At 41.5% G+C, this 23,783-nt stretch overlaps 2 protein-coding genes across 7 annotated transcripts in view; one reads left to right on the top strand and one right to left on the bottom strand.

Annotated features, from left to right (window-relative positions):
* lrba (LPS responsive beige-like anchor protein) overlaps positions 1-23,783 on the top strand; it is a 237,930-nt gene that overhangs the window by 138,524 nt on the left and 75,623 nt on the right. For all 6 annotated transcript variants that reach the window (XM_050044707.1, XM_050044706.1, XM_050044705.1 and 3 more), the window contains exons 37-39: positions 2,849-2,973; positions 7,659-7,802; positions 9,490-9,626. In XM_050044707.1, coding sequence (XP_049900664.1) covers positions 2,849-2,973; positions 7,659-7,802; positions 9,490-9,626 — 406 coding nt within the window. The remainder of the gene's footprint in view (positions 1-2,848; positions 2,974-7,658; positions 7,803-9,489; positions 9,627-23,783) is intronic.
* mab21l2 (mab-21-like 2) lies at positions 10,833-12,887 on the bottom strand. The gene has a single exon (XM_050044721.1). The coding sequence runs from the start codon at positions 12,307-12,309 to the stop codon at positions 11,230-11,232; it is 1,080 nt and encodes a 359-aa protein (XP_049900678.1). The 5' UTR covers positions 12,310-12,887; the 3' UTR covers positions 10,833-11,229.

Raw genomic sequence — 23,783 nt, 5'->3', positions numbered from 1 at the left:
AAATTCTGCCAAGGATGCCCTAGGAGGATGGATGAGCCCTGAATAATTTATCATCTTTGTGGAAACACACTCAGTGTGTGGTATGGGGGGTTGCAAAGCGCCGTACATCTCCATTCTTGTTACGGCGGCGCTCTCATTGGCGATTGATGACGAGGTATCTTTCATCGTGCGTCCACCTCCTCTAGCACCCCATCATTAGGACTTCCATTGTCGCCTGTTCATGGAGCGCCGGATGAATATGACTGGCAGAGGTGGTCCCCCTCATGCTTTGACTAATTACACCAGCCAATGGTTCCCCTCCTGATGGATTAATGTGCATTGTGTGAATCAGACAAACCCCCCCCATCTTCCGCGAGATGAGAGACGAGTGCGTCCTGATCCTGAGCTGTGTGCCATGCACAACCTTGATAATTATTTTCATAGATGAATACCATTGCAGGCAGGATGATGAAGTGGCCATTTGCGTTCAGAGACTATCACATGCAAACACGGAGCGGGGTCTTTGTCACTGGCGAGAAATCTGGTCCTGCACAGACCTGAGTCCCTTGTGTCTTTCCAAGTTGCACTCTGCACACACACACACACACACACACACACACACACACACACACACACACACACACATGCACGCTCTGAATATACAAAAATTTCCATTTATGCTTTTTTATTGGGTGCCTGCGAGTACGTTAGTCTATGCACCAAACCGATATCCTGCAATTTATTAATAAACTTTAACCTCCCAACATTGGCGATGTTGTGTATGACATTAGCATCAAAGTACGAGAACACTATGGTCTCGAACTTTATTTGAATGACCTCCACTTTGCCCTTTTTATTTGGCTTCTTGACCCAGAAATGGGCTAGTAGTATACAGCTGCCATTTATTTATTTATGTTTTAACACATTAGCATTTGTTCGGTACTCTGTATTGACTGATAAGCAAGTGTGGGTATTGGAATCCATATAGGGAAGGGAAAAAATGGTATTGGAGCATTTCTAATTTTTGATAAATCTTCCAAACATTACTTTTCGTTTCAAATTTCTACTCCATGGCTGTCCTCTGTGCACCGAGTCAAATGCACTCTGCAGAGTTCTTCACATCCAGACTTAAGTTATGTGCAGCAGCCACTCTCCACTCGTCATCCAGCCTTTTGAGATTTCTTTTTTTTTGTCCAGATAAATCACATAATCAATGGTTTTCATTAGCCAGGGCATACAGCGTTTTAAAGGCACCCGCTTGGAAATTGTATTTATTTTCTTGCGTAAAGCTCCTTTCCCTTTTAGAGGCCCCTGTGTGATCATTGGTGTTGGACTGAAGATTTGTGAGGAGCCCCCGGCCAGAGCAGCGTTCAAGAGTAGATCACATAAAGTATGCCGGGGTTCTCCCGTCATAGCTTATGCCACTGAAACCATAAACTGTGTCGTCCTACACCTTCACAGGATACGCCACAGCCACTTATGAATAACCTGGTCATGGTTGTGTTTTTATTAGTTTGGAAATATTTTGTATCCTTTAAACATTGGTGACACTGATTTTTTTTTTTTGCCTTTTACTGGTTTTATTCTTCTCAGAGAAGGTCAGCCTGTGGAATATAAAACCATTTTGCGCCTATATGGTTTGTAGGTATCTAAATTTACCGTATGTTTCATGAGAGCAGATCCTCATGGTCTTATTTTCACTTTTCACACAGCCCAGCAGAATTAATGAGACTTACAGTATTTCACAGAACCGTGGTAAATTTTTGCAGTGGGTTTAGGAACATGTAACAGTGCACAAAAAACACACCTGAACTAACTCCAGGACAAGCCTAGACTAGGGTTTTTATATTTCCTATAAGTGTTTTTAGTACAATACATTTAGTACAAGTAAAAAGACCATTCGACTTGAGTCAGACAGATTTAGTCTCACGGAAGACTCAAGTGCATGTTGTTTTTTCCCTCCCCACCTGTGTTGTTAATCATTAACACATGAGCTGTTTTTACATTTTAAAAAAGTGGATTTTCGTGCCGCCTAATTGACACACGAACAGCGATGTTTTGTACAAAAAAAGTTCTTTAAATTAAAAAACCCTTTAAACTGGAAAAGAAACAATTGCTCGTGTAATGAGAAAAATGATTTTCTTACGCTTTATCATGCCTCCGAGCCATGGGTAATGAATATTTTAGATTATGTTTTAATTAAATCACTTTCAAAAATAGAAGTGATATTTCACTACAGACAGGTACACAGTGTATATGCACAATGCTATGTGGCAGAGACTCCTCATTAAAAGTTAACACTTTCTTTTCCTTGAGAGCAGGATGATTTAGTGACCAGGCCCGGTAAAGGGAGATGTGAATTGGAAAGAAAAATGGGTACTGTAGACATTGATTAATATTGGTAATGCTATCCACCCCCCTCCTCTGTGTTTGTAATGGCCTTCTCCTTATCCTGCTAGCCATGAGTCCTGACAAGAGGTATCCTGCTGGGCTTGAAATGAGCCTAGAATGGAAGCACGTGCCACAGAAGTGTGTGGAAAATGATCACGCTGTCATTTGCTCATTCCACTGTGATGTACTTGGTGCTCAGTTCACCTTCTCAACAAGAGAGGAGGAGGAAAAGAAAGCAAAATACAGGGAACACCTTATCCTCTGCCATGGGGATACTGTCATTGTCAAGCACAATGATTTGAGGGCTAAGCTTGTGTCTAAGTGAATGTTTTTAAAGAGTGATTTGGAGGGTTAAAAAAAAACACCAAACACAATGCTGGCTTTATGTACGCTCGCTCGGACCGAGTGCTAATGCTGGGCTGCTATACCATGCTGGCTGGTAATTGCTAACACATGTGCTACCTCTGTCTCGCTGCAGCCGGCCGAGGGAGTTCTGGCGCCTGGACTACTGGGAGGACGATTTAAGGCGGCGACGTCGCTTCATCAGGAACCCCTCCGGATCCACTCACTCCGAGGCCACGCTCAAAGCCGCGGCCGAGCACGGTCAGTCCCCTCCACAGATTCCCTTCCTGCTGTTTGCTCTCCCTTTCCTCCTCACTTGGTGGTAGCACCAGGTACAAGGTAGTAAAAATTAGTCTTCCCGTTGCAATAAAAGATTTATTGCACCACAAGACACAATAAAATAGCACCCTCATTTGAATTTCACAAAGGTAATTTCATACCCTGCCTCCTATTATGCAAAGCTGGACTGATAATCACCCTGAGCGTTAGCATGCTGTACTCAGAAATTCAGTTTGAGTGGCTGTGAATGAGATGAAATGTGAAATTTTGTTCATCCTTCTTTCCTCGCTGCATAACAGTGGCTGATATCAGTGGTAAGTATCATTCATGCTCCCTATTCTACTTTGTTCCCCTATTCAGATTTTTGCGTTTGGCTCAGGGGTCATTTTGGGATTTATGTCTTTGATGCATTCCTTTGCAGGATAATTAGATTAGAGGTAAACATTATAAAATATAAACCCTTTGTGGGCGAAATTAAATGTGTCTTAAGGTGTATAATTATGGTGAATTTATTGATTTATTGTTCAATATTGTTAGACAGTAATAAGTTGTATTGGTACTTCAGATTAAATATTATGCCAGTGAAACGCAAATTGCAGTCCACCAAACGTTTTCATTGGAGAAAGAGTCCACATTGTGCTTGGAGCCTCTTAATATGTGGGGAAATTTAATGTGGTTTGGAAAACTTTGTTAATACTCTGCTATTACCCAAAGTACAGAGTTAGAGTCCTTAAAACTAACAGCACTGATTACTTTTTTCTTTAGTATTTTAAAAGTTCTGATCACTTTTTCATTGTTTCTGTGCGCTTTTCTATAAAGACAGGTGATGATTTTCAATAAACCTCGCCCGAGAACAGCTTAACAATCCCAGCAGTCACTTATAACCCCAGTATCTAAATGTCACATGTCCCAGCATTAACACCAGGAGCTGCATTTCTCTCCTAGAGTGCATGCAAGCCCTCATCTTTGCACAAAAAAAATCCAGCACACACCAGGGTTCGCAATCACCGTCATGCTGGACCTACATTTACTAGCTCAATCAGTTACTCTCTCCAATAAAGGTCCATTTCTGGACCAAAAGTGTCCTCAATGTGTCACCTGCAAAAGCCCTCTTAAACGTGACATCACTCCCAAAGACAAACGGCAGGTGTGACAGGAGTCAATACGAGTGTGATCTGAAAGCAATAAGTGTTGGGGATCCCAGGATCCTGGGAGACTTGTGGTCCGCCGTAATGGCTGCAGTGTGGAGGCAGCTGGAGACCGAGGCCAGCTGCTCGCCGTTTCTCCTGCAGCAAGCCTCTGAATTTTACTTTGTTTCCATCTTAATTCCTCCTTGTTTTCCCTTCAGCTAGTTCATGACAGAGAACAGACACATCACTCATGCTCCATCACTGACTTCACCTAGCCGATGAGAACGTGTTGAAGGCGTTCCGTGAGTCGGTCATTTAGGTATTTGATCTGGTATTCGATTTTATTCAGAACTGTTTCAGCTGATGTGCTGCATATATTCCTCAGCGGGGGGAGAAAAAAAAAGACAAATTCCTGCAAACAACATTTGGTTTCAAAGTCAAGTCTGTGTAAAAATAGCCAGCAGCCAGTTGTGGCAAGGGTATGCTACCTCAAGAGAGTATACTGCCCGGCTGGCTGGAGTATGGGAATATATCATTAAAATAACTCTTTGACATTGAAGCCTGACGGCATCCATTTTCTGATGTAACCTTTCGTCTTGTTTTAGTCGACCCGACATTTGTTACGGAAGTGCAGCTCAAGATGAGAATGCAGGGCTGAGTTTTCAAACAGAGCACAAAGGTCATATCTGGCTGTAATTATATTCATCAGATGCAGAGGGGAAAATGCAGTCTCACCCCCTAAGAAAATATTTAGTGTGAGATCAAGCCTGAATTTAGCCTAATTTTCTTGCTACTTGCGGCTGCACTTTTCAAATCTCACGCTTGATCATAAAATTAGAAGCAATGGAAAATATTTAGCATTTTTCACTGAGTGATCTAAAGTGTTATTTCTCATTTGTAAGAAGAGGGAATGTCTTTTCATTTAAACATGGAGAAAAATCTCTGAGTTTCTGTGTTAAGGTTATGGACAACTGTTATCATTCATACCGCGCCAGGATGATTTCCACAGGAGAGTGTGCGACTGCCAGTAGGCTTGAGTAGGCTGTTATGTATTTATGCCTGGAAAGAACCATCTTTTCTGGGGGATTGATTTGGTCTGGTCCGGGGCCCGTGTACCAGAGGTGGCAGAGTAAATACCTGAAGACTAATGTCTCTGTTCTGGTAATCAATACTCGCCTCATGACCACACACTCCTGGCTACGCTCCCGTTAAAAACAAATTTGTTAATTTTGACAATTTAATTGCTGTGACCATGCATGCCTTGAGTTGTATAAGCAGGTAGTTGAACCTCTCAGTCGGGGAAATGGGGTCTCGGAAAAAAGTGTAACCTGTTGGGATTTATGCACGTTTCTGCTCCCTGTGTGATGAGTGATGAGGTTGAAGTGCCCCTGCGAGATTTTTTTGTTAATGTGGCACGCCTGCTCTTTGCATAGACTGTTTATCATTGTAATCTTTTTAAATCAGGCTTTAATTTAAATGACAACTTATAAAAAGTTAATGATTGTTGTGAGTTTGCACCTACATTTTTTAATTTATTTTATTAATTAGCAGGGCTTTAAGTTAACACTTTTAATTTGAGTTGAGTCATACACACTGATAGTTAAAGTCCAACTGATAAAAGTTTAACATTGGGATTGCACACACTCACACACACACACACACACACACACACACATACACATGCGTAACACCACCAAAACCTCACAGTTGTCAAATTAAAAGAGGAAAAAAATAAACAGTATTGACTTCAAGACCAGAGCGAATGAGAAGTTAGCATGTAGCCTGTCACTTATGCGCACATTTCTTCAATCTGTGACATCACTCTGGTCAAAATAGCTTCTCTTCCTGTTGATTGACTCAGCCAAACAACACACTGGCTGGTCAGTACTTTTTGTTGCGCTTACTTAAGTGTATATTATATTGAGGAACTATTAATAACTTGAGCTTGGGGGTAACAGAAGGAGCATGGATCAGCCCAGTCACGAGGTTCAGTTGCATCAGACTGTGTTCGTGAGGCTTGACACTGTATGTTAGCAGCGCAGTACTGGATTCGCTAAGCTTGTTTACAGTGAAATGCAAAGAAGTTCAAATCCATGTGTTTTTTAAGCTCATGTTAAGTCTCCTGTCCACTTGCTTGGTGTGAATACAATGGCATGTGGTACGTATTAGAGGAGCTGGTAGTAATTTCAGTGCTGCTAACTAAAGAATCCTCCAGGGAGGCTTAATTACAGGAAGACCATTCTAAATATCAGTGAGCTGCATATTTTCCATGACAAGAGATTTTTTATCCCAGCTCTTGTAGCCTTTTCAAAGTACACAGCCCCATGACGTGGTTGTGCATTTTAAGGAAGTGCAATTGATCTCCCCTCAGGTGATGATGAAAACTAAACTATGTGTTTAGCGTCTAACTGGATTAAAAGTGTGTTTGTACCTGAACGCTGGATTAGAAAACACGCACAGAAGCAGCAAAAGGCTCTCGCTATATTGCCAGCTATGTTTACAAAGCGGGAGGACTTGCCAGCCAAGTCTTTGTGCTGTGGAGTTGTGTCTGCGGATCTTTACCATGCACCACTGGGGAATGCAGGGCTCTGTAAATGTTTGCAGATTACCATTTTTCTTAAATAATCCATTTGGAACCTCAAAGTCATGTTGAGTTGAAATCAAAACGGGCAGTTAGCGACCCTCGTTTTGTTTTAAATGTGTTTGAATATATATTTTATGTGAATTGGTGTCTTGTGTTATGTTTAAGGTCAAAATGAATTTAGGGTTATCATGTCAGCCTTTTGTCTGCGTGGGTTTGCTCGTTGTTTTCAGTTTGTCTGCCTGCACGTTGCGCTGCAAGCCTGAAAATGCAACACTAGTCAGCATTGCTCCTAACTGATGAATCAGAGTTAAACAACAGTGCTAATCAATTTTATAAATGGTTTTAGCAGAGGATAAACACACTATACTTTACAAAAAAAATTTCTTTCTCTTGGCAAAATGAAGTTCAAACCCACCTTTGGAGGCTGCCAGAATGTTTTACAAAATTAATAAGCTAAGTTACTTTACTAAGTTGCCTTAAATTGATGTGCTTTATATGGAGAGTGGTGAGTGAATGCAGCTCTGAAAATGAATTTGTAAATTACGCTTAAATTCAGATTGTTTGCTTTTATTTGTACCCCTATAACTGTATCTTAAAGCAGTGGGAAATAAAGCTAATAGCTTGTATCAGAGCACCAGCTTCTTATTACTCAATCTAAAAATAACTTTTCCCCTGTCATTGTTTACTGTCTGTAGTATTTGCTTATAATTGCTTTTTTTTTTTTTGTCTTTATGGAGAGAAGATGTCTAAGTCGATATGTTTGATTTGAGTTAAAAATTAAATCTACTCAAACGTGATCACTGCAACTCTGAAATCCACCAATCTCCTCACTGAGATGAAGTTAAACAGGTTTATTGTGTTACGAAATAAAATCTAACTCCATGCACAACACTGTCTGTGACCTGTAACGTACTGAAGGCAAAATAAAAAAGCCCCCTTTTCCCTCCCTCCAGCGTCCGAGGAGGATATTCTCAAAGGCAAGCAGTCCATCAGGAGTCAGGCTCTGGGAAATCAAAACTTGGAGAGTGAGACATCACTTGACGGAGACGATGACACTCTGTCATCCTTAGAGGAGAAGGACCTGGAGAACTTAACAGGTAAAGAAACGACTCATCCTCCTCACCTCTCAGTCATTCCCACCCCCTCCCTGCCTGCTGTGTTTGTCCTGCAGCTCATTTTCATATTGCACAGTATCCTACATATACTCTGTTTGCAGCACTGAATAGTGAGTTATAAAGCACTTTGTCTTGTCTATATCACCCATATGATTTCACTGTTTTCCCCATATGATGTTGCTGTTTTGCTCTGATATCACAGCTTGTTTTGCATCAATAATGTGAACATGAAAACAGGCTTTTAATTAAAGCTTTAACCTGCATTATAACTCTGTAAACCTCTTTCATTATGGCACCACTATCCTAGGAGAGCACTGGTGCAAACACTGTATTTTCAGTTTCCTGTCTACCACTGGAGGTCTGCTTCACAAACACACACGCAGGCCTGAGTAGCAACTCTCTAAACATTTTTTTTATCCAGCAGTAGCCGAGTTTATCCCAGGATACTGCTCACACTGAAATGGGACATTATCTGATTGAGGGAAAAGCAGCATCGCTTAAATAAAACCTCCCCCTGCATGAGCCTGATCAGCACAGCCTTATATGACATTCACCTCACGATGTTGTCAGTCTTGTTGCTGCGATTTAAAGAATACTAATTAAATATCATATAGTCCGCTAATCGGATTGCGGTGTAATCCTCATTTTTATGTGCAGTGACAGCGCTCAGCAGACTAAGCTGCATTAATGGGGCTCAGAGTGCTATTAAAATAACGCAACTGGAGGACAATAGGATTAAACGTTGGATCCTGTCTAATAAAGTGATGTGTATACTGTGAGAACAGAGGCAGAGGTTGTCGGGAGAGGCTTCAGCTTCTCCTCTTAAACAGCTGTCTGCTTCAGGTGTAATTGAATGTCTTTGACTGAATGGAACAAAAAGAAACCAGTGTTATTTCAGCCCACGGATAACATGTCAGTACTCACGGGGTTCACGAGAGGCAGAGGAATGAATATCTATCTGTTTATTCCATCCGTTTGCACCGGAGTGCGGCTGCTCAGGGAAATCAAACCGGGCTCCGAGCCTCCTCTCTCCGCAGCGCAACATCTGCAAATACAATGCCTCATATGCGCAGAGCCGGGCACAGCTCACACCCACAGCTCCCCTGAGCCCGGCTCTCATTGTCATACAGGCATAAATTAAGATTGATGAGAGATTAAACAGAGCTTCACCCAGCAGCCCGCAATCAATTGGGTCTGACTGACAGTCGAGTTTTGACAATTATCTCTCCAAGTTTGCCACTTTTTAATCATTTATTTTAGTGCGGGTGTTTTATTTTGGCGCATGCGGTGCGCAGCTTATGAATGTATTATAGATGATCAATTGAAGGAGGAAAACTATAGATAGTGTTTAACGTAGCCGAAGCCTCCTAATTTAAATACACTGCAACTGTGGTGCAAAATATTTTCATAAAAATATAATTCTGCGGAGAAGTAGTCTCAACTTTTAAAATAGACGCAAATTATCATTAGCTTTGGCGTGTTTATCTTCACCACCTGCACCACTAAGGCCCAAACTTTGTTTCTAAGCAGCCACCATGTCACTGAAATCCCTTATTGAGTTTTATATGTTTACCTTCACTGCGTAAAACCAGCGCAGGCCTATATTCCCTCCACCTGGAGAGGAGGACACTCAGCATGTCTCTCTGACCGGCATGTGTCTGTCCTCCAGGCCCTGTAAACTTGAGCACCAGTGCTCAGCTGGTGGCTCCAGCCGCGGTGGTGAAAGGCACCCTGTCCATCACCGCCTCCGAGCTCTACTTCGAGGTGGATGAGGAAGACCCGGGCTTCAAGGCCATCGATCCAAAGGTAAGACACTCGAGCTCCATTTGATTTTGATTTGACTGAATTTAAAATTGTCACCTTATCGCAGCAATGCTCGCGTTCATATATATAATACATGTTCATATCCTTAATATCTTCAAGTGTGTAATTTTCAAATGAGCAGAAACGGAATTAATAGCGAGTTTCCAACTTTATCTAAACACCTGATAATGTGTCGAAGAAGATATCCATGTCTTGTCAGTGTCTTAAAATAAATTTTAAATATGAATATATTTATATCAAGAAAAATATAATTTGCAGCATGCTGTCATTTTTTGGAAACGATTCTGTCATTTTTCCTCATAAATATTTTTTTAAGTAAATTAAACACCACGACAGCGTTTTATAGTTTAGTGGTGATAATAAATGAAATGTTTTTGTAATAAATAAATAATTAATCTAGCTGTCTTTATAGGTAGAACACAGCGACATATGGACCAGGCCTGCAGCATTTTTTTTTTGTCATGGCAAACAGATTTTTTTTTTAATTAATAAATTGCACGTAAATGTATAGTACTCTGATTAAAAAGTAATAAAAAATAAATTTTAGGCTGATACTGATAATCCCAGTCGCATAGTGATAGTACTAACTCCATGTTCAGTGCAGAGGACTGCTGACCCACAGGTGGTTGTGTTTGCTCACTTTAACAATCCAGAAAATTATCGCATTTGCTTTTAAATGTGCAGCTGTGTCTTTAAATTTGTCCATGTTAATAATGCCCGCATTTATTTGGATGTGATTTTTATATGAGGATCCATGGATATAAACATGACAGTAAAGGTGTCATAGAAGCTTCTTTATCTAAAATCAGCCGCATTACACAGATTAAGGTTTGGGGTTTTGCTGCAGGCCCTGTGCTCCTGCTGCTGCTGTTCAAACACAGAGATGCTCCCAGGCCTATATATTAACATGAGATCGCTGATTTACATTCATTCGAAAATCCTTTAGAGCCTGTGACGCACTGTAAAAATAACTTATGGCCTAAAGTCGGCTGTGCACATTCCTTCTTTTAAATTTTCTTTCTTTTTAATTTTTTCCCTTTTATAGTTTCCAGTGTTGAGCACAGGTCATCTTTCTGTGGTCAAAGTGAATAATTAAATGATTCTTCTTATCAGATAATAGGAAAAATAAAAAGCAACAAATTTGCCTGTCACATCAGCTGTCAAAACACGTCAAGACACGAGGCCAAGTTGTAATTTAATTTGCAACATTTTTATTAACATTTCTTTCTTTTTTTTAAAGTCACATAATGAAAAAAATTGAACTTGGCACGCTACATTTTTATTCTTTCACTTAACGATTTTGTGCATATATTTAAATAAAAGTTTCTTCACTTTGTGAAAACATTTAAAGAAGACAACTAAAAGTTATTACATTTATCTGAAAATGTACCTTCACTTTCTCTCATGGCAGTGGCCCAATTGCTCCATTTTAAAAGGGTTTTTTGTTGTTTGCTCGCTGCGTTATTTTGTCACTGATTATTATTTTTTTTTTCACATTGCTTGGAGAATCAGTTGCAGAATCATCTTTGTCCTTCTCTGAAGTTTTATCCCAAAATGTCTCTCGGCTCTGTCTCGACAAATCACTTTATAGTTTGTCCAAACTTTTAGCATTGGTGAGGATTTCCCTCGCTAGTCTCCACGTCTGCTTAGCAGCAGCCTCCAGGGCTGAGTGAGGCTTTCCCTGAAACAAGTCCAAGTTTGGCAAGAAGTAGTGGGGACATCTGCGGCACTGCAGACAGGATATGAGCTGCAGCAGGATGCCATTCAGTCGGTCTCCGAGGCAAGACTCGTCCCAGTCGGTCTCTCTCGGGTGTTTCTCGCACTCGTACAGCAGCAGGGTCTTCATGTGGTAGTTGTTGAGCGGCTGTCCCGGTAGCTCCAGATGACGGTCCCTCAGAGTCTTCAGCACGGACAGACACTTCTTCCTGCAGCCGGCCATGAGCAGCCTGTTCTCGGCCTCGCTGAACTGCAGGACCCAGGCGTCGCTCTCTGCAGAGCTCTGCTTCCCTGTTAAGGAGTAGCACTCTTTGGAGAGGAGGTTAAACCCCTCGGCTTTCACTTCTGCTACCCGGTTAGGACCAGGCCAGGGGATGTGGGGCATGGGCCACTGAGCTGCACTTCTAGGCCAAATCCCAGTGCACTTGAACGCGGGGGTGATCTGCACCACATACCTCTCCCTGATCCGTAGTTTGACCTCGCTGGTGTCCGCCACCATCTTTACCACGTCGCGGTAGCTGCATTTATCCACGGCCTGTGCCACCAGAGTCTGAAACCTGGAGCGGATCTTCCTGGCCGATAAGTAGCCCGAGGCGGTGATGAACTCGACCCACAGCGACATGCTCCTTTTGCGGCCGTCACTCAGCTTCAGCACCGCGCAGCCGGGCAAGGAGCCGTCATCCACAAAGTTGAACACCCCCATTTGGTTGAGGTACAGCACCACCTCAAACTCATTGGGGGAGATGACCTCCATCCCCTCATAGCGCGCGTCTATCTCACTGAGGGAGCTGATAAACCGGGGCTCCTGCACCTCCACCTCCTTCAGGACATCCGACACCACTTTACAAACCTCCCTTATAGTCTTCGCAATGGCCGCTTTGCGCGCTTGGCATCTCTCGTTGTAATATTTGTTAAGCTGGTAAACCAGCTTTGCCTGCGTCGCAATCATGTTTGGGCAGAGGTCCGGGCTGTACACCGGAGAGTCGCAGTAAGCTGACGGATCCAATGCTTACCGGTAAAGCCAGAGGCAAATGCTTCCCCGTGCAGGAAAAGTGTGTAATCAAAGTTTTTTTTTTTTTTTTTGCTTTTAGCAGCGGATGGACGTCAGTGTGAGGAGGAGGAAACGGATAGGGATGCAACGTATTAGCCTGCTAAATATCAGTCCAACTCAAGAGCACTTCCAGCAGCGCTAGGTAGATTCATATTCAGGTTGTGTGGGTCACCGTCCGTGTCCTGGGCTGCAGACGCTTAAGGCTAAAAACATGGTCTGTGGCCACTCATCTCCTCTCGCTGCTATCCTCTCCTCTCTCTCTGCGCCCCCCGCTCACTTTTCGTCCACACTCAGCTGTGAGCTGGACTTGTGTAGTTTATGAATGGTTCCTTTAGCAAGAGTGAAAGGGGTCGGGCTTCTCTTCCTGCAATCATGTGCGGAGCTGTCAGTGCGCACAGCCAATCAGAGCAGAAGAGCTCCAGTCCGCCTCAGCAGCGCCGGGGCGCGCGGAGCTGTCCGCTGCTCCCCAACTCGACACAGGCAAACACAAACCTTCAGGTTTATACGCTCAGATTCCAGTGTATACTCTCTATGCCGGCAGTAAAACACTTTTTTCCCCAGTGTTGCTCTTTGTGCGTAATTTCGCTCGGTGCGCTCTGAGGATTAGGAGTGTAGGCACAATGTGAGTGACAGCCTTTAACTTTAGACCCGCTTGTATTGTGCAGATAAGTCTCTCTTTTTCTCCCTGCTTTTAATTGAATGTGTTGAATCGTATTTTCTTATCTTTTAAAGGCTTATTGACACTTAGTATTATTTGCTCTCATCCATTAATTTACGCAGCATGTCTTACTTTTACCGTAAAATGTCTGGTGGGCTGCGTTGCCTTAATTTTGACATTTTTAATAACTGTTTTACAGTTTTAAAAGGTGATTTTCCCTTTTTAGAAATAGACATCAACACAAGGCATGGTCAGCTGGTCGCATTATTTGTAAATTAATTTTAAACTTAAAAAAATTAAACATGTATGTGAGCATTTTTCTGACTTACTCTCTTAATTTAATATCATGTCTAATTCCCTTTTATTCTGGGATACGTCCTTTAGCGCGTGTGTTTTTGTCACAGTCGTGTGAAATTGTATCTTTTTTTTGAATAAGCATGAATATTTAATGCGGCTGAATATTATTTATACTTTTTTTATTTAGTTGATGCAAGTTAAAAACTGTAGGCTAAATGTGGAGAGTGCACCTGCAGCATGTAGGCTCAGAAAAGCTTTAATAGCAGCCGAAAATCTAAACTGATCACACACATATTAACACTCTTGATATGCATCTGATTTTTTTAAACTAATCAATTGATTAAATTTTATTGAACATTTAGTCTTATTCACACAGTCGATATTTTGGATTGAGTCAAATAACTGAAGTAAGACGCGCGTGTGTGTGTGTGTGTGTGGGGGTCTCTCCGAGGTTGTAATTGAAGTCCTCTTGTCACCCAGACTTCATGCTGGAGGACTGAGGATGATGAAGAAGAAGAAGTCCTTACTTTCTCCCACAGACAAGCGGCTGCGGTGTGAGAGACACATTTAGACATGTAAGCATGCTGGAAACATAAAAAGCCGCAGTGTAAGCCATATGAAATGTTTAGGCGAAGTAACGCAGCCTGCTACTCCAACACGTGTCCGCCGGTGCTGTTAACAAGGTCGCGGTCATTATGTGCGTCTGCGCGTAAAATTATATGAAGCTGATTGGAGCTTTTCTGTTACTTTTAGGTCTCAATTCTTCTCAGGCTTGGGTTAAATACGTTTTTTTAATTTCAGGTGATTATCTTGTTTGATAAAACCCGTCACATCCTCACGATCACAGCCACAGCAGAACTTTTCTAATGTTCATATATAGATATGTATAGAAAATGACGGTACATTTTCTAAGCTGCTAACTTTATTGAAGAGGCCATAAAACGCCAACATCGGGCTACTTTTAATAAATAGCAAATAATATATGCATGCACATCGTCACACTTGTTACAGAAATAATTCCACATGATGCAGAATATTGATTTAACACTGATTTCCAAACAAGAAAGCCATTTACTGATATGAAGTAGCCAACTATGCGAGGGAAATAAGCCACAAACATTTCAGAAAAGGCAAAGATTAATGAGCCCCCCCTTCATACTTACCACATCTTCTGGACTTCATCATGTAGGCTTTTTTTTTTTTTGCAAGTGCTGATGAGCCTTTAGGGAGTGTAAAGTGACCTATGATTAAATTTGTAGAATTTATTATTTAGTTGAGTTTGAATGACCTGCTGAATATCACGCCAACAAATAGCCTTTCAAAAATGCATAATATGTAAGTTAAAGTAGATTTACCTGGGGTCACATCATATTTTTCTATAAGCTATACATTGTCTTATATATCAAATTTAATTGCACAATTTATGGATGAATATTTTGCACAGTTTTCTTTGATTTTGACTCAGCAGGGCTTTTTTTCCACCTGGAATTGTAAAATTAACTTTGCTCACAGTGGAGGGGGTTTAGTGTCAGATTCACCCTTCCCCACCAAGAAAAAAACACTCAAGGGGAAACATAATCGAGTAGCATTTACTGGTGTGTCATGACATTTGAATGTGATGCACAAGCAACTAAATGAACACCTATGTGGACATTCTTCCCAGAACTAGAGTTTTAAGAGAAACTGTGTCGAGACGAGCAACAGTTGACTTGGCAGCTGTGATTCATTGTGAAATTTAAAAGAAATGTTAAACTGAGATTTGGCATTCCTTCCCCTCCGCATCAGCTTGAGTAAAGCGATAGCTATCCCAATGTTTGAAAAAATTAGGAAAAAGATAGAAATGAATGAGGAAAAAATGTCTGGCTGTTTGATTCCTGGGTGGCTGTTTATTATCAAGCTCACAGCTCCAGAGAGATTAATGGATGCTACTTGGAGAGCAAGTGTCCAAATATTATGAAGGACGTGATAACTGCAGCTTAATGAAATATTTGGCGACACAGATCTTTATAAAGACATTAATTATGAATCCGCTTTGGCCCACCTATCAAACCACATGCTTCTGAGCAACTGTGTTCATTTTTTATGGCAATGTAGAACGGACTGGATACAGTGGATTGGATTTTATTAGGTCTGTCTATTTCTGCAGTTAAAATGGAAAGGTCAGCTGTATACCTCAGAAAACTGTGCGTGTATGTATGTCTCATGCGGTGAGCTGCACGTTACAGTTGAAGGTGGAAAACAGAAGTAGGGTCAGCACACTGCTGGGACAGCTGGGAGCAACTTTTGGAGCATTTGGTATAGTTTTTAGGTTATTGAATCTGTTTTTATCACTTTTCTCCTTTATCCCCGTTCTTCCCTTTTATAGTCTGAATATATCTAAATACATATCTAATGACAAAGGCCGCCTCACTCATTCATCCATTCTCTCAACTTCTTTGTGCTCTTTATCTCCTGAAAACGTTCAGAATTATCTGTGGTTCCCTAAAGAGTTCCCCCTGGTTTATATTGACTGGAGAAAAGATCAGGGGCCTGTCAGGGAGCTCTTTGATCTGAGCCTGTGTGACGACTCCACAGTGATCCCCTCATGAGCACAAAACAGTGTCCATGCCTGTGCAAATCTCTGCCAGCTGATGAGTAACCTCGCTGCCTCTCATCTTTTTTTTTCCTCTCCCTCTCCCTCTCTCTCTCTCTTCTTCTGTCCTTGTTCTGTCTGTCTTTTCATACGGTCTCAGCTTTATTCTTCTTTTCCCTCTCCTCTCCTACCAGATTACGCTGAGTACCCCCAGGTGGCTCATTACTGCGTATACTACACTGTTTCAGTAACATAGTTTACAATTAGAGAAACAACCACAAAGACATAATTTGTCATTTAAACATATTTGAAACATATTTTTATGCGAGGATCCTGTTTCATGAATGTCATAAAATGTTTGTAAAATTGAATTTTAATGATAATTTGGTCAGTCTTGTTCATCTACTTGTTGAATCCTCAATGCATATGTACTGTGGTGCACAGTCATATTAACAGTGACTATGGCTACATTTTGTAGCATAGCATGGCATGGCATTAGAGATATTTGAACAAGGCAATAGAAAGAATTGGTTTGTTTTGCAACAGAGTGTGCAACAGTTTCCTCCCTCTGTCTGCTTGAGTTAGCGTGCTTTGTAATTCCAAGTGAGTGATAAGGGAGGGGGATGTCAAATGCTTGGCTATTTTAGGTAGTGCTCTTTTTCCCTTTTCCTTTCACTGGAAACATGATAGGTGCAGGGAAAGTGTCTCACTACCTCACAACGCACACACACACATGTGCACACAGACCGACGTCGCCACACATGTGAACCGAGCGGGTAAATTTTTGATGCTCTTGTTCACACATTTTGTTGCTGTCTTCCAAACCCGGATGGACCCAGCTGCTCCCTCCATAGAGGGCTCAAAGAAAATCATCGCAGGCAGCTAATTGCCTGGCAGGCCCCTGCATCTGCTCGGCAGATAGCAGAACTGATGAAGTCACGGAGCAGATGTGTGTTTGCCTGTGTGTATGTATGTGTGTGTGTTTAGCAGCACGCTCTCTGTGTTTAGACACAAGCCATCAATATTGCATGTGGAGTTATTGTTGCAGAGCCACTCCTGGAGACTACTAATATTGCATGAATGAGGAAGTGAAATTTGCTCTACTTGCAGCTGATTGGTCACAGGAAATACCAGCACAAACCTGATTGGAGGAGCCTTCCCTTAGATCCCCATTGCAAGCTGAGTGTATCATAAACTACTCATGTGTCCTGATAGCAAACTATTTACTCATTTTAACTGTGTTTGAGTGTGTCATCCGTTCACAGCGACAAAATAAAAAGTGTGTACATAAAAGTGCTGGAATGCACATTAAAGCCATTTTGTTCGTGATGGACATTGTTGTCTCGCAATCCATCACACACCGGAAATGAAAAAGCGTCTCGCAGCAGTAAAAAAAAAAAAAAAAGTGAAATATTGAGAAGGATGGTCTGACAGCTCCAGCAACAGGCTGAAAAATAAAGAAACTAAGTTTGAAATATTTTTGGAAAACAGTTTTACTTTTTATTTATGAATTCTTCAAAGTGTAATTTCAAAGCTGCGGAATGAGGTTGGCCGACAACTTTTATACTCATGTCAGTTTAAAATAGTGAAGTACATATAATAGCTTGTAATTAAACTAACTGCAAAAATATTGCATTGACAATTTACCAACCTTGTCTCCTAGAAATTATGTTTGTATGTTACTAAAATGCTCTCTTAATTACGTTGTGACGACATAATTGCTGCCTGGGTTATGTTCAGAGACATTTCTTTCAGGTAACAAAACACTACTTTGATGTACCGAAAAAGCTTGACAAGGTGGTGGTTTGGGGAGGATGGTGTGTGTACAAAGTGCAGGACCTTGCCTCGATAATCCCAGGTTCATGTCCAGACCCTTGTGTTCGGTTTAGGCAACAAAAGCAGTTTGGTTATGGTTAGGGAAAGATCCTTATTTTTATAAAAAATGTTAATAAAAAAGGTAATAAAAAGTAATGCTGTAGTCGCTATGACTGGATACTATGTTGCAAGATTGCCTTTTTGTCGGAAAACAACTAGAGTATATTGTCAGTAGACATTTCCTCATTGTGTTAATAGAAAATGTAATTTACTTGGCATGAGGTTTCCCTCAAAACATATTTGATATTCAAAATTAGTTGTACATAAAGGTAATTTCTAGAGGACAGGGCTGAAACTTTAAGTTTCAAGAAGTTTATCGTCATATGCACAGTAAAAACACAGCAGTTTATACCAAACAATTACATTTTTAATTGCTTTGATAGTGTAAGGTATGCCTCTGGGATTGAGACACATTTTGGGAGGAACCAACCAATGAAGGAGAAGTAATTCAGTTATCATTCAATGGGCCACAGCAGTGTTAAAATCAAATAAAACTGCAATTGCAGAAAAAAAAGTGGCTTATTTGTTAAAATGGCATCCTAATGTCAACCAGTCATTTTTATTGGACTAGCAAAACACATTTAATGACTGCAGAAATCATGCCATGCAGCTAGTGATATGTTATATACACTATAAATTACACAATAAACGTATACTCCCAAAAAAATCACCCTTAAAAATCAGAGCATCTGACTTTATATAATGATATTTTTGCCTCATATAACCTCCTCAGTTTGTTAATACAGCTCTAACTCTAATGAACTTTTAGCTTGAGCTTTTTCTGAATCCTGTGGACATTCACACTGTGTTTCCAAAAACTTTTAGCCAAAGGTCAGGTAGTAAAGTATTTTGGGAAGAATGCCAGTAATTTTTTTTGTAAAGGTCAGTGTCCAACCTTGGACTATGCAATGATAAAACCCCCATTGAGAAGACATTGGTAACTCTAATTAGTGGGGTGGTGACGGCTCCTCAGGGTTAGCTGGAGTGGCTGAATGGATGGTCACTCAGTCAAAGAAACCACCCTGGTGTTATGTAGCGGCCAGTCCCATATCGTTAAGCTCTCCCTAAAGTGTCAAACAGCTCGGGACCGCACCCCTCCCCCCTCCTCCTGCTCGCTCCGCCAAACTCTCATGGTCACCAGGGACGACCTTCGGCTGCAGCTGCCAATCACAAAGAGCCATGGCAGCGAGAGGTCTCTGAGAGAGGAGCCTATTGATTTTCCAGTTAGAGCCTAAGTAGTGTATGCTATAGGACTAACGGACAGCCCAAGCAGGTATGTCATTATCAATGAGCCCAAGGAAACGGATCCCCTCGCTCTCACTCATTCATATTGGCCTCGTTCCCTCCCTTGTACCCTCCCTCTGTCTCTCCTTCATCCCGTTCCACCATCCATTCCTCTGCGCTATCCTCGTCCGCTCTGACAGAGTGCATCCTGAGATGGTCAATAAATCGCTCAGCCACACCACGACAACAACCGGCAGAGTGATGGGTTAGGATGACCTTCTTTCTCTTTCCTTCCCCTCTTTCCGTCACTCTGTCTGCCCCTCCCTGCATTCCAGGTACAGTAATTATAGCACCTGTGAAACATGAAGCGTTTCCTTACCGGAGACAGACTCGTTAGCATCACGGCCGTCATGTGTTTTCCCTCTCCTCGAATCCTCAACATCCAGGGTCGGTTTGATCTCAAGCATCATTCCCCGCAGCCCACTTTGCCTCATCCAGTCATCAGGAAACCCAATTATTATCATACTGCTCCTCTCGATTTGCCTCGCTGCTTATGTCAAGTCACGGTCCGAGCTTTGGGAGCTGCTCAGCATAAAGACATGTGCAAACAATTACAAATGATTTAAGCCAATTAGAGAAGATAAGGCCAAATAAAGGTTTAAAGCTTCCTGAAGTGAGTTTCTGTTTCCCAGTAGAGCAGTAAAGTCTTGTTACCTTCTTTACTGTCCCTTCATCTCTCTCTCTGTCTCCAACACACTAGATGCACTCACACCCCACCTTTAGTTCCAATCCTCTTTGAGTCTCTGACCACATCAGTGGTTGTGATATAGTCTCTCGTGTTTCACTCCACTTGTTTGAGGGAGGTTATATCAGCGATGATTAACTCATTCTGTAGGGATGAGGTCAGCGGTCCCCTGGCCAGATGTGGGGTGTTTAAGAGTAGTGGAGGAAGACTTGTTAAAGGGAAATTTCGGTTTATTTCAACCTGTCTCCTATCGTCCTAAATTTGTTTCAAGTGACTAGTGACATAAAAATAATAGTTAGCATGTTAGCCATTAGCCTAGATACAGCCGGGGCGCATAGTAGCGTCAAACCAATCCGCCAATTCAAGATGGCTCTTTCTTTGTTATTGTTTGTATTACGCAAATGGTGGCTCTAGAGAGAGAAATGTTCTGTCTGTCTTCCGGTCTGTTGGTTGGTTGGTCAACTAGTTAGGTACAGACTGAAATATGGCAACAACTATTGGATCGATTGCTATGAAATTCCATTCACACATTCATGGTCCATAGAGGATGAGTCCAACCAGCTCAGTCACCAGAGGAAAATGTATGTACATTGCTGCAAACCCCGAGTATGTTACATTTGCACGTTGCATACTTACATCAATGTTTCTAAAGTGACAAAGTGTGTGTCATCTGGTGGTGGAGGGGAGGGTGGATCTCATGACACTTTGGCAAGACACTGCAGACCACTGTTCAAGATCGACAAACAACAAAACCGCTTTTGATTTAATGACTAATTGCTGTTTTCACGGGCAAACAGGTTTTTTATTGTTTCCCGAGAAATTGCTGCTTTTCCTGCTGAGATTGTGCCCCCCCCAACCGGGTATTTTAAGCAAAAATATGACCTTTTCCTAACCACAACCAAATGGTTTTTGTGCCTAAACCTAACCACACATTAACCACAGCACTCTTGAAAAGTAAAGTTCCAGTGTATCTACTACATAATAACATGCAGATTTAGCATATGTGTGGTTTGCAATGCCAACATTTATTTCTTAATATTTCTGGCTATTCCTTTAGGGCCAGCAGCAGGTCAAAGTTTTCTCACACAGTTAAATATCTCAGATTCCCAGATGATGAATCCTAATGAACTTTAGTGACACCCCCTCTAATGCCACCATGACATTTGTGGTTTTGCGTGAAATTCCAGCACCATCATCAGGCTTTATACTTTGGTTCTTCAAAACTATTGACATTCCCTTTAGCCTCAGCTGCACTTTGTGTTCAGTTTTAATCTGTGAATATTAGCATGCTAACATGCTAAACTAAGATGGCAAACATGGTACAAATTATACCTGATGACAGCATTTAGCTCAAAGCACCACTGTGACAGTCTCACAGAGCAGGTGGCATGACTACAGACTCTTGTTCTAATGAGACACTTTCAGTTCAGTTAGGAGATATGTGACTTTTTTTCCTACCCTAAACCGGGACTCTTGTGCAAACTAGGCTGATGAATCTCTGCAACGAGTGGTAACCAGGTAGGACAGGTCGAGGAAAGCCGATTGCCACATTGGCAATCACATAAAGAACCATTAGACAGTGTGTCATCTCGCCACCTAATGATGACTAATGTCTCCCTTCCAATTGCTCTTCCCTCACACACACACACAAGCACACAAACAACTGCCCCATCTCTTTTCACCAATAAACATGCTCGGCCTCTCGCTATCCCTCTGTTTGTAAACTGACTTTGGACCTTGACACAACCACAGACCACTGTGGCCAAGACCTGGCTCACACTTAACCAAGCACCTCCAGACAAAGAGCTGCCACCCCCTCTTTGCACCTGAGCCTAGCCCCTCCATCATGCTCCATCTCTGGGCTTGACTGGGCCAGTCAGGGGGCAGGTGCCTCCCCTCCCTTCCTTTGATTGATCCCCGCGCTCCATCATTTATTCCCTTCGTCTGCCTCTGACACACGTGTCAAAGGCAACACGCCAGCCTGATGGATAGGCCTGTTTATGGATGCCAGTCTGCCTGGTAGGCTACTGATATTACAATCAGCACCTGTGTACCTGCTGTTCACACAAGCCTGTGTTATTCAGCTGAGGTCAGAGAGACACCCGGCTCCAATTGAAAGATCGATGTCCAGCCCAGCGTATTGGAAATTGGAATTGTAAATGTGGTCTTGTTTTGTCAGAAAGGTCTCAGCTGCATTTCAGATGATAAAACTAGATCCATATGTCGAAGATTATTTTGAGTAAATATGTGTGTTGTTGAGTGTCCTTTTTTCTATATTTCTAATTGTAGAATGCCTCATAAATACAAAAACTAAATGACAGGACGAGGGCATTATATTCGTCATAGCTGTTAATTTCTAAAAGAAATCAAGAGTAATTCTAACCAGATGTATTTGTTTTTATGTGGTAAGGTGATAGCATTGATGTGCACTCTGTGTAAAGACATCTCATGTGCCGGAGAGCAAAATGTTACATCGCTGAATTCTGGTGCCTCCATTGCCATTATGGTCAATGACCCATCCAGTCTGGTTGAAATGGCACATCCATAGGGACAGTCTGCAGATTACTTACTCATCCAAGACCCCTTTCTAGCAGACATCAGCACAACGGAGCTTTACTTCTGCTCTGTAGAAGCAAGACTGTAGAATATGATGAAGTAGAAATAAAGAAGCAATACTGATACACGAATGATCTGGTCATACACAGAATAGATACGCTCTTTTTCTAGCTGTGACTTCTCTAAACCTTTAGTTATCTTGTCAATGTAACATCTCAATAAAAAAGATGATGCGCTCAAAATTTGTTCCACACCAGCAATCACTTTAGCTTCTTTCAGCTAATGGTTTGGCTTGTAGAACTTGAAATTTTAGTGTTTTCATTTACCCTCATCCCTTTCATCAGCATCCTTTCCAAATGCAGCAGGCAGGTATTTTCAGCAAATACTTGTCTTTTAAAATATACTGTACACTTTCTGCCCAGCACTAGACAGCAGACAAAGTTAGAAAATAACTGATGAACAAAGTGTTACAATTAGCAGCTTGAGAGCCAGATATTTTTTGTAGCATCTTTGAAGACCAACAATGAGCTTCAAGGATAGCATTGAATGTTTCTGCAAAGCATGGATACGTTACATTTATACATTTTCCGAATCATATTAACTTTTCCAAAGTGACGTAATATATGAACTGACTTAATCATGGAGAGGTGGAGGGGATGGTGAATGGCATTAACCCAAGGTGAGACACCTGCCAAGCTCCAGACCACTGTTGTAGACCAAAAAACAATAAAAGTGGTCATTTTTTAGCAAGTCATGGGTGTGTTTCCAGCAGCTTTTAGCAACCAAATGTGGGCGGTTTTTAGCGACCCACTGCTGTGTTTCCACCTAGACCAACTGCCCCAAAAAGCAGTTGTGTTTTCTACAGAGACATATTTGCATTTCTTGAAGATAGTGCCACAAAGAGTGGTTGATTTTTAATGAGAAATCACTGCTGTGTTTTCTGCCAGGTTAATGCCACCAAAAGCGGGTATTCTAAGCCAAAACATGATCTTTTCTTAACCATAACTAAGTAGTTTTTGTACTTAAACCTAACCACACCTTAACCACATTGTTGAAATGTAAAGAAACAAAGTTTCGACCTATCTACTACATCATAATGTACAAATGTGACATATCTGTAGTTTGCAGAAACTCGGAAAGCCATTATTTACTCTGGCGATTGGGCTGAGGAGAGTCACTATCGAGCTTGCATTCGTCATGTGGCCAAAGTACAACTGCAAATGAATGCTAATGTTGCTACATGTTTGCTAACATGATTGTTTCAACAAATGCACAACATAAAATGCCTACAGTCTTTCTATTAAACAATTATTCCTGCCTTAATGCATGTCAAGTCAGTTTAATTTATATAGTTGAAAATAATAAATTAGTCTGTACAGAATACAGCAACCTCTATACTTAAACCTCTGATTGGATAAACTCCACCCAAAAAAAAGCCTCTGACG

Source organism: Epinephelus moara, chromosome 5, assembly GCF_006386435.1.
Source record: "Epinephelus moara isolate mb chromosome 5, YSFRI_EMoa_1.0, whole genome shotgun sequence".
NCBI lineage: Eukaryota > Metazoa > Chordata > Actinopteri > Perciformes > Serranidae > Epinephelus > Epinephelus moara.
This window is presented reverse-complemented; position numbering and strand designations above follow the sequence as displayed.

Excerpts from the sequence above, each read along its gene's own strand:
- mab21l2 (XM_050044721.1), bottom strand. The coding sequence starts at position 12,309 with ATGATTGCGACGCAGGCAAAGCTGGTTTACCAGCTTAACAAATATTAC.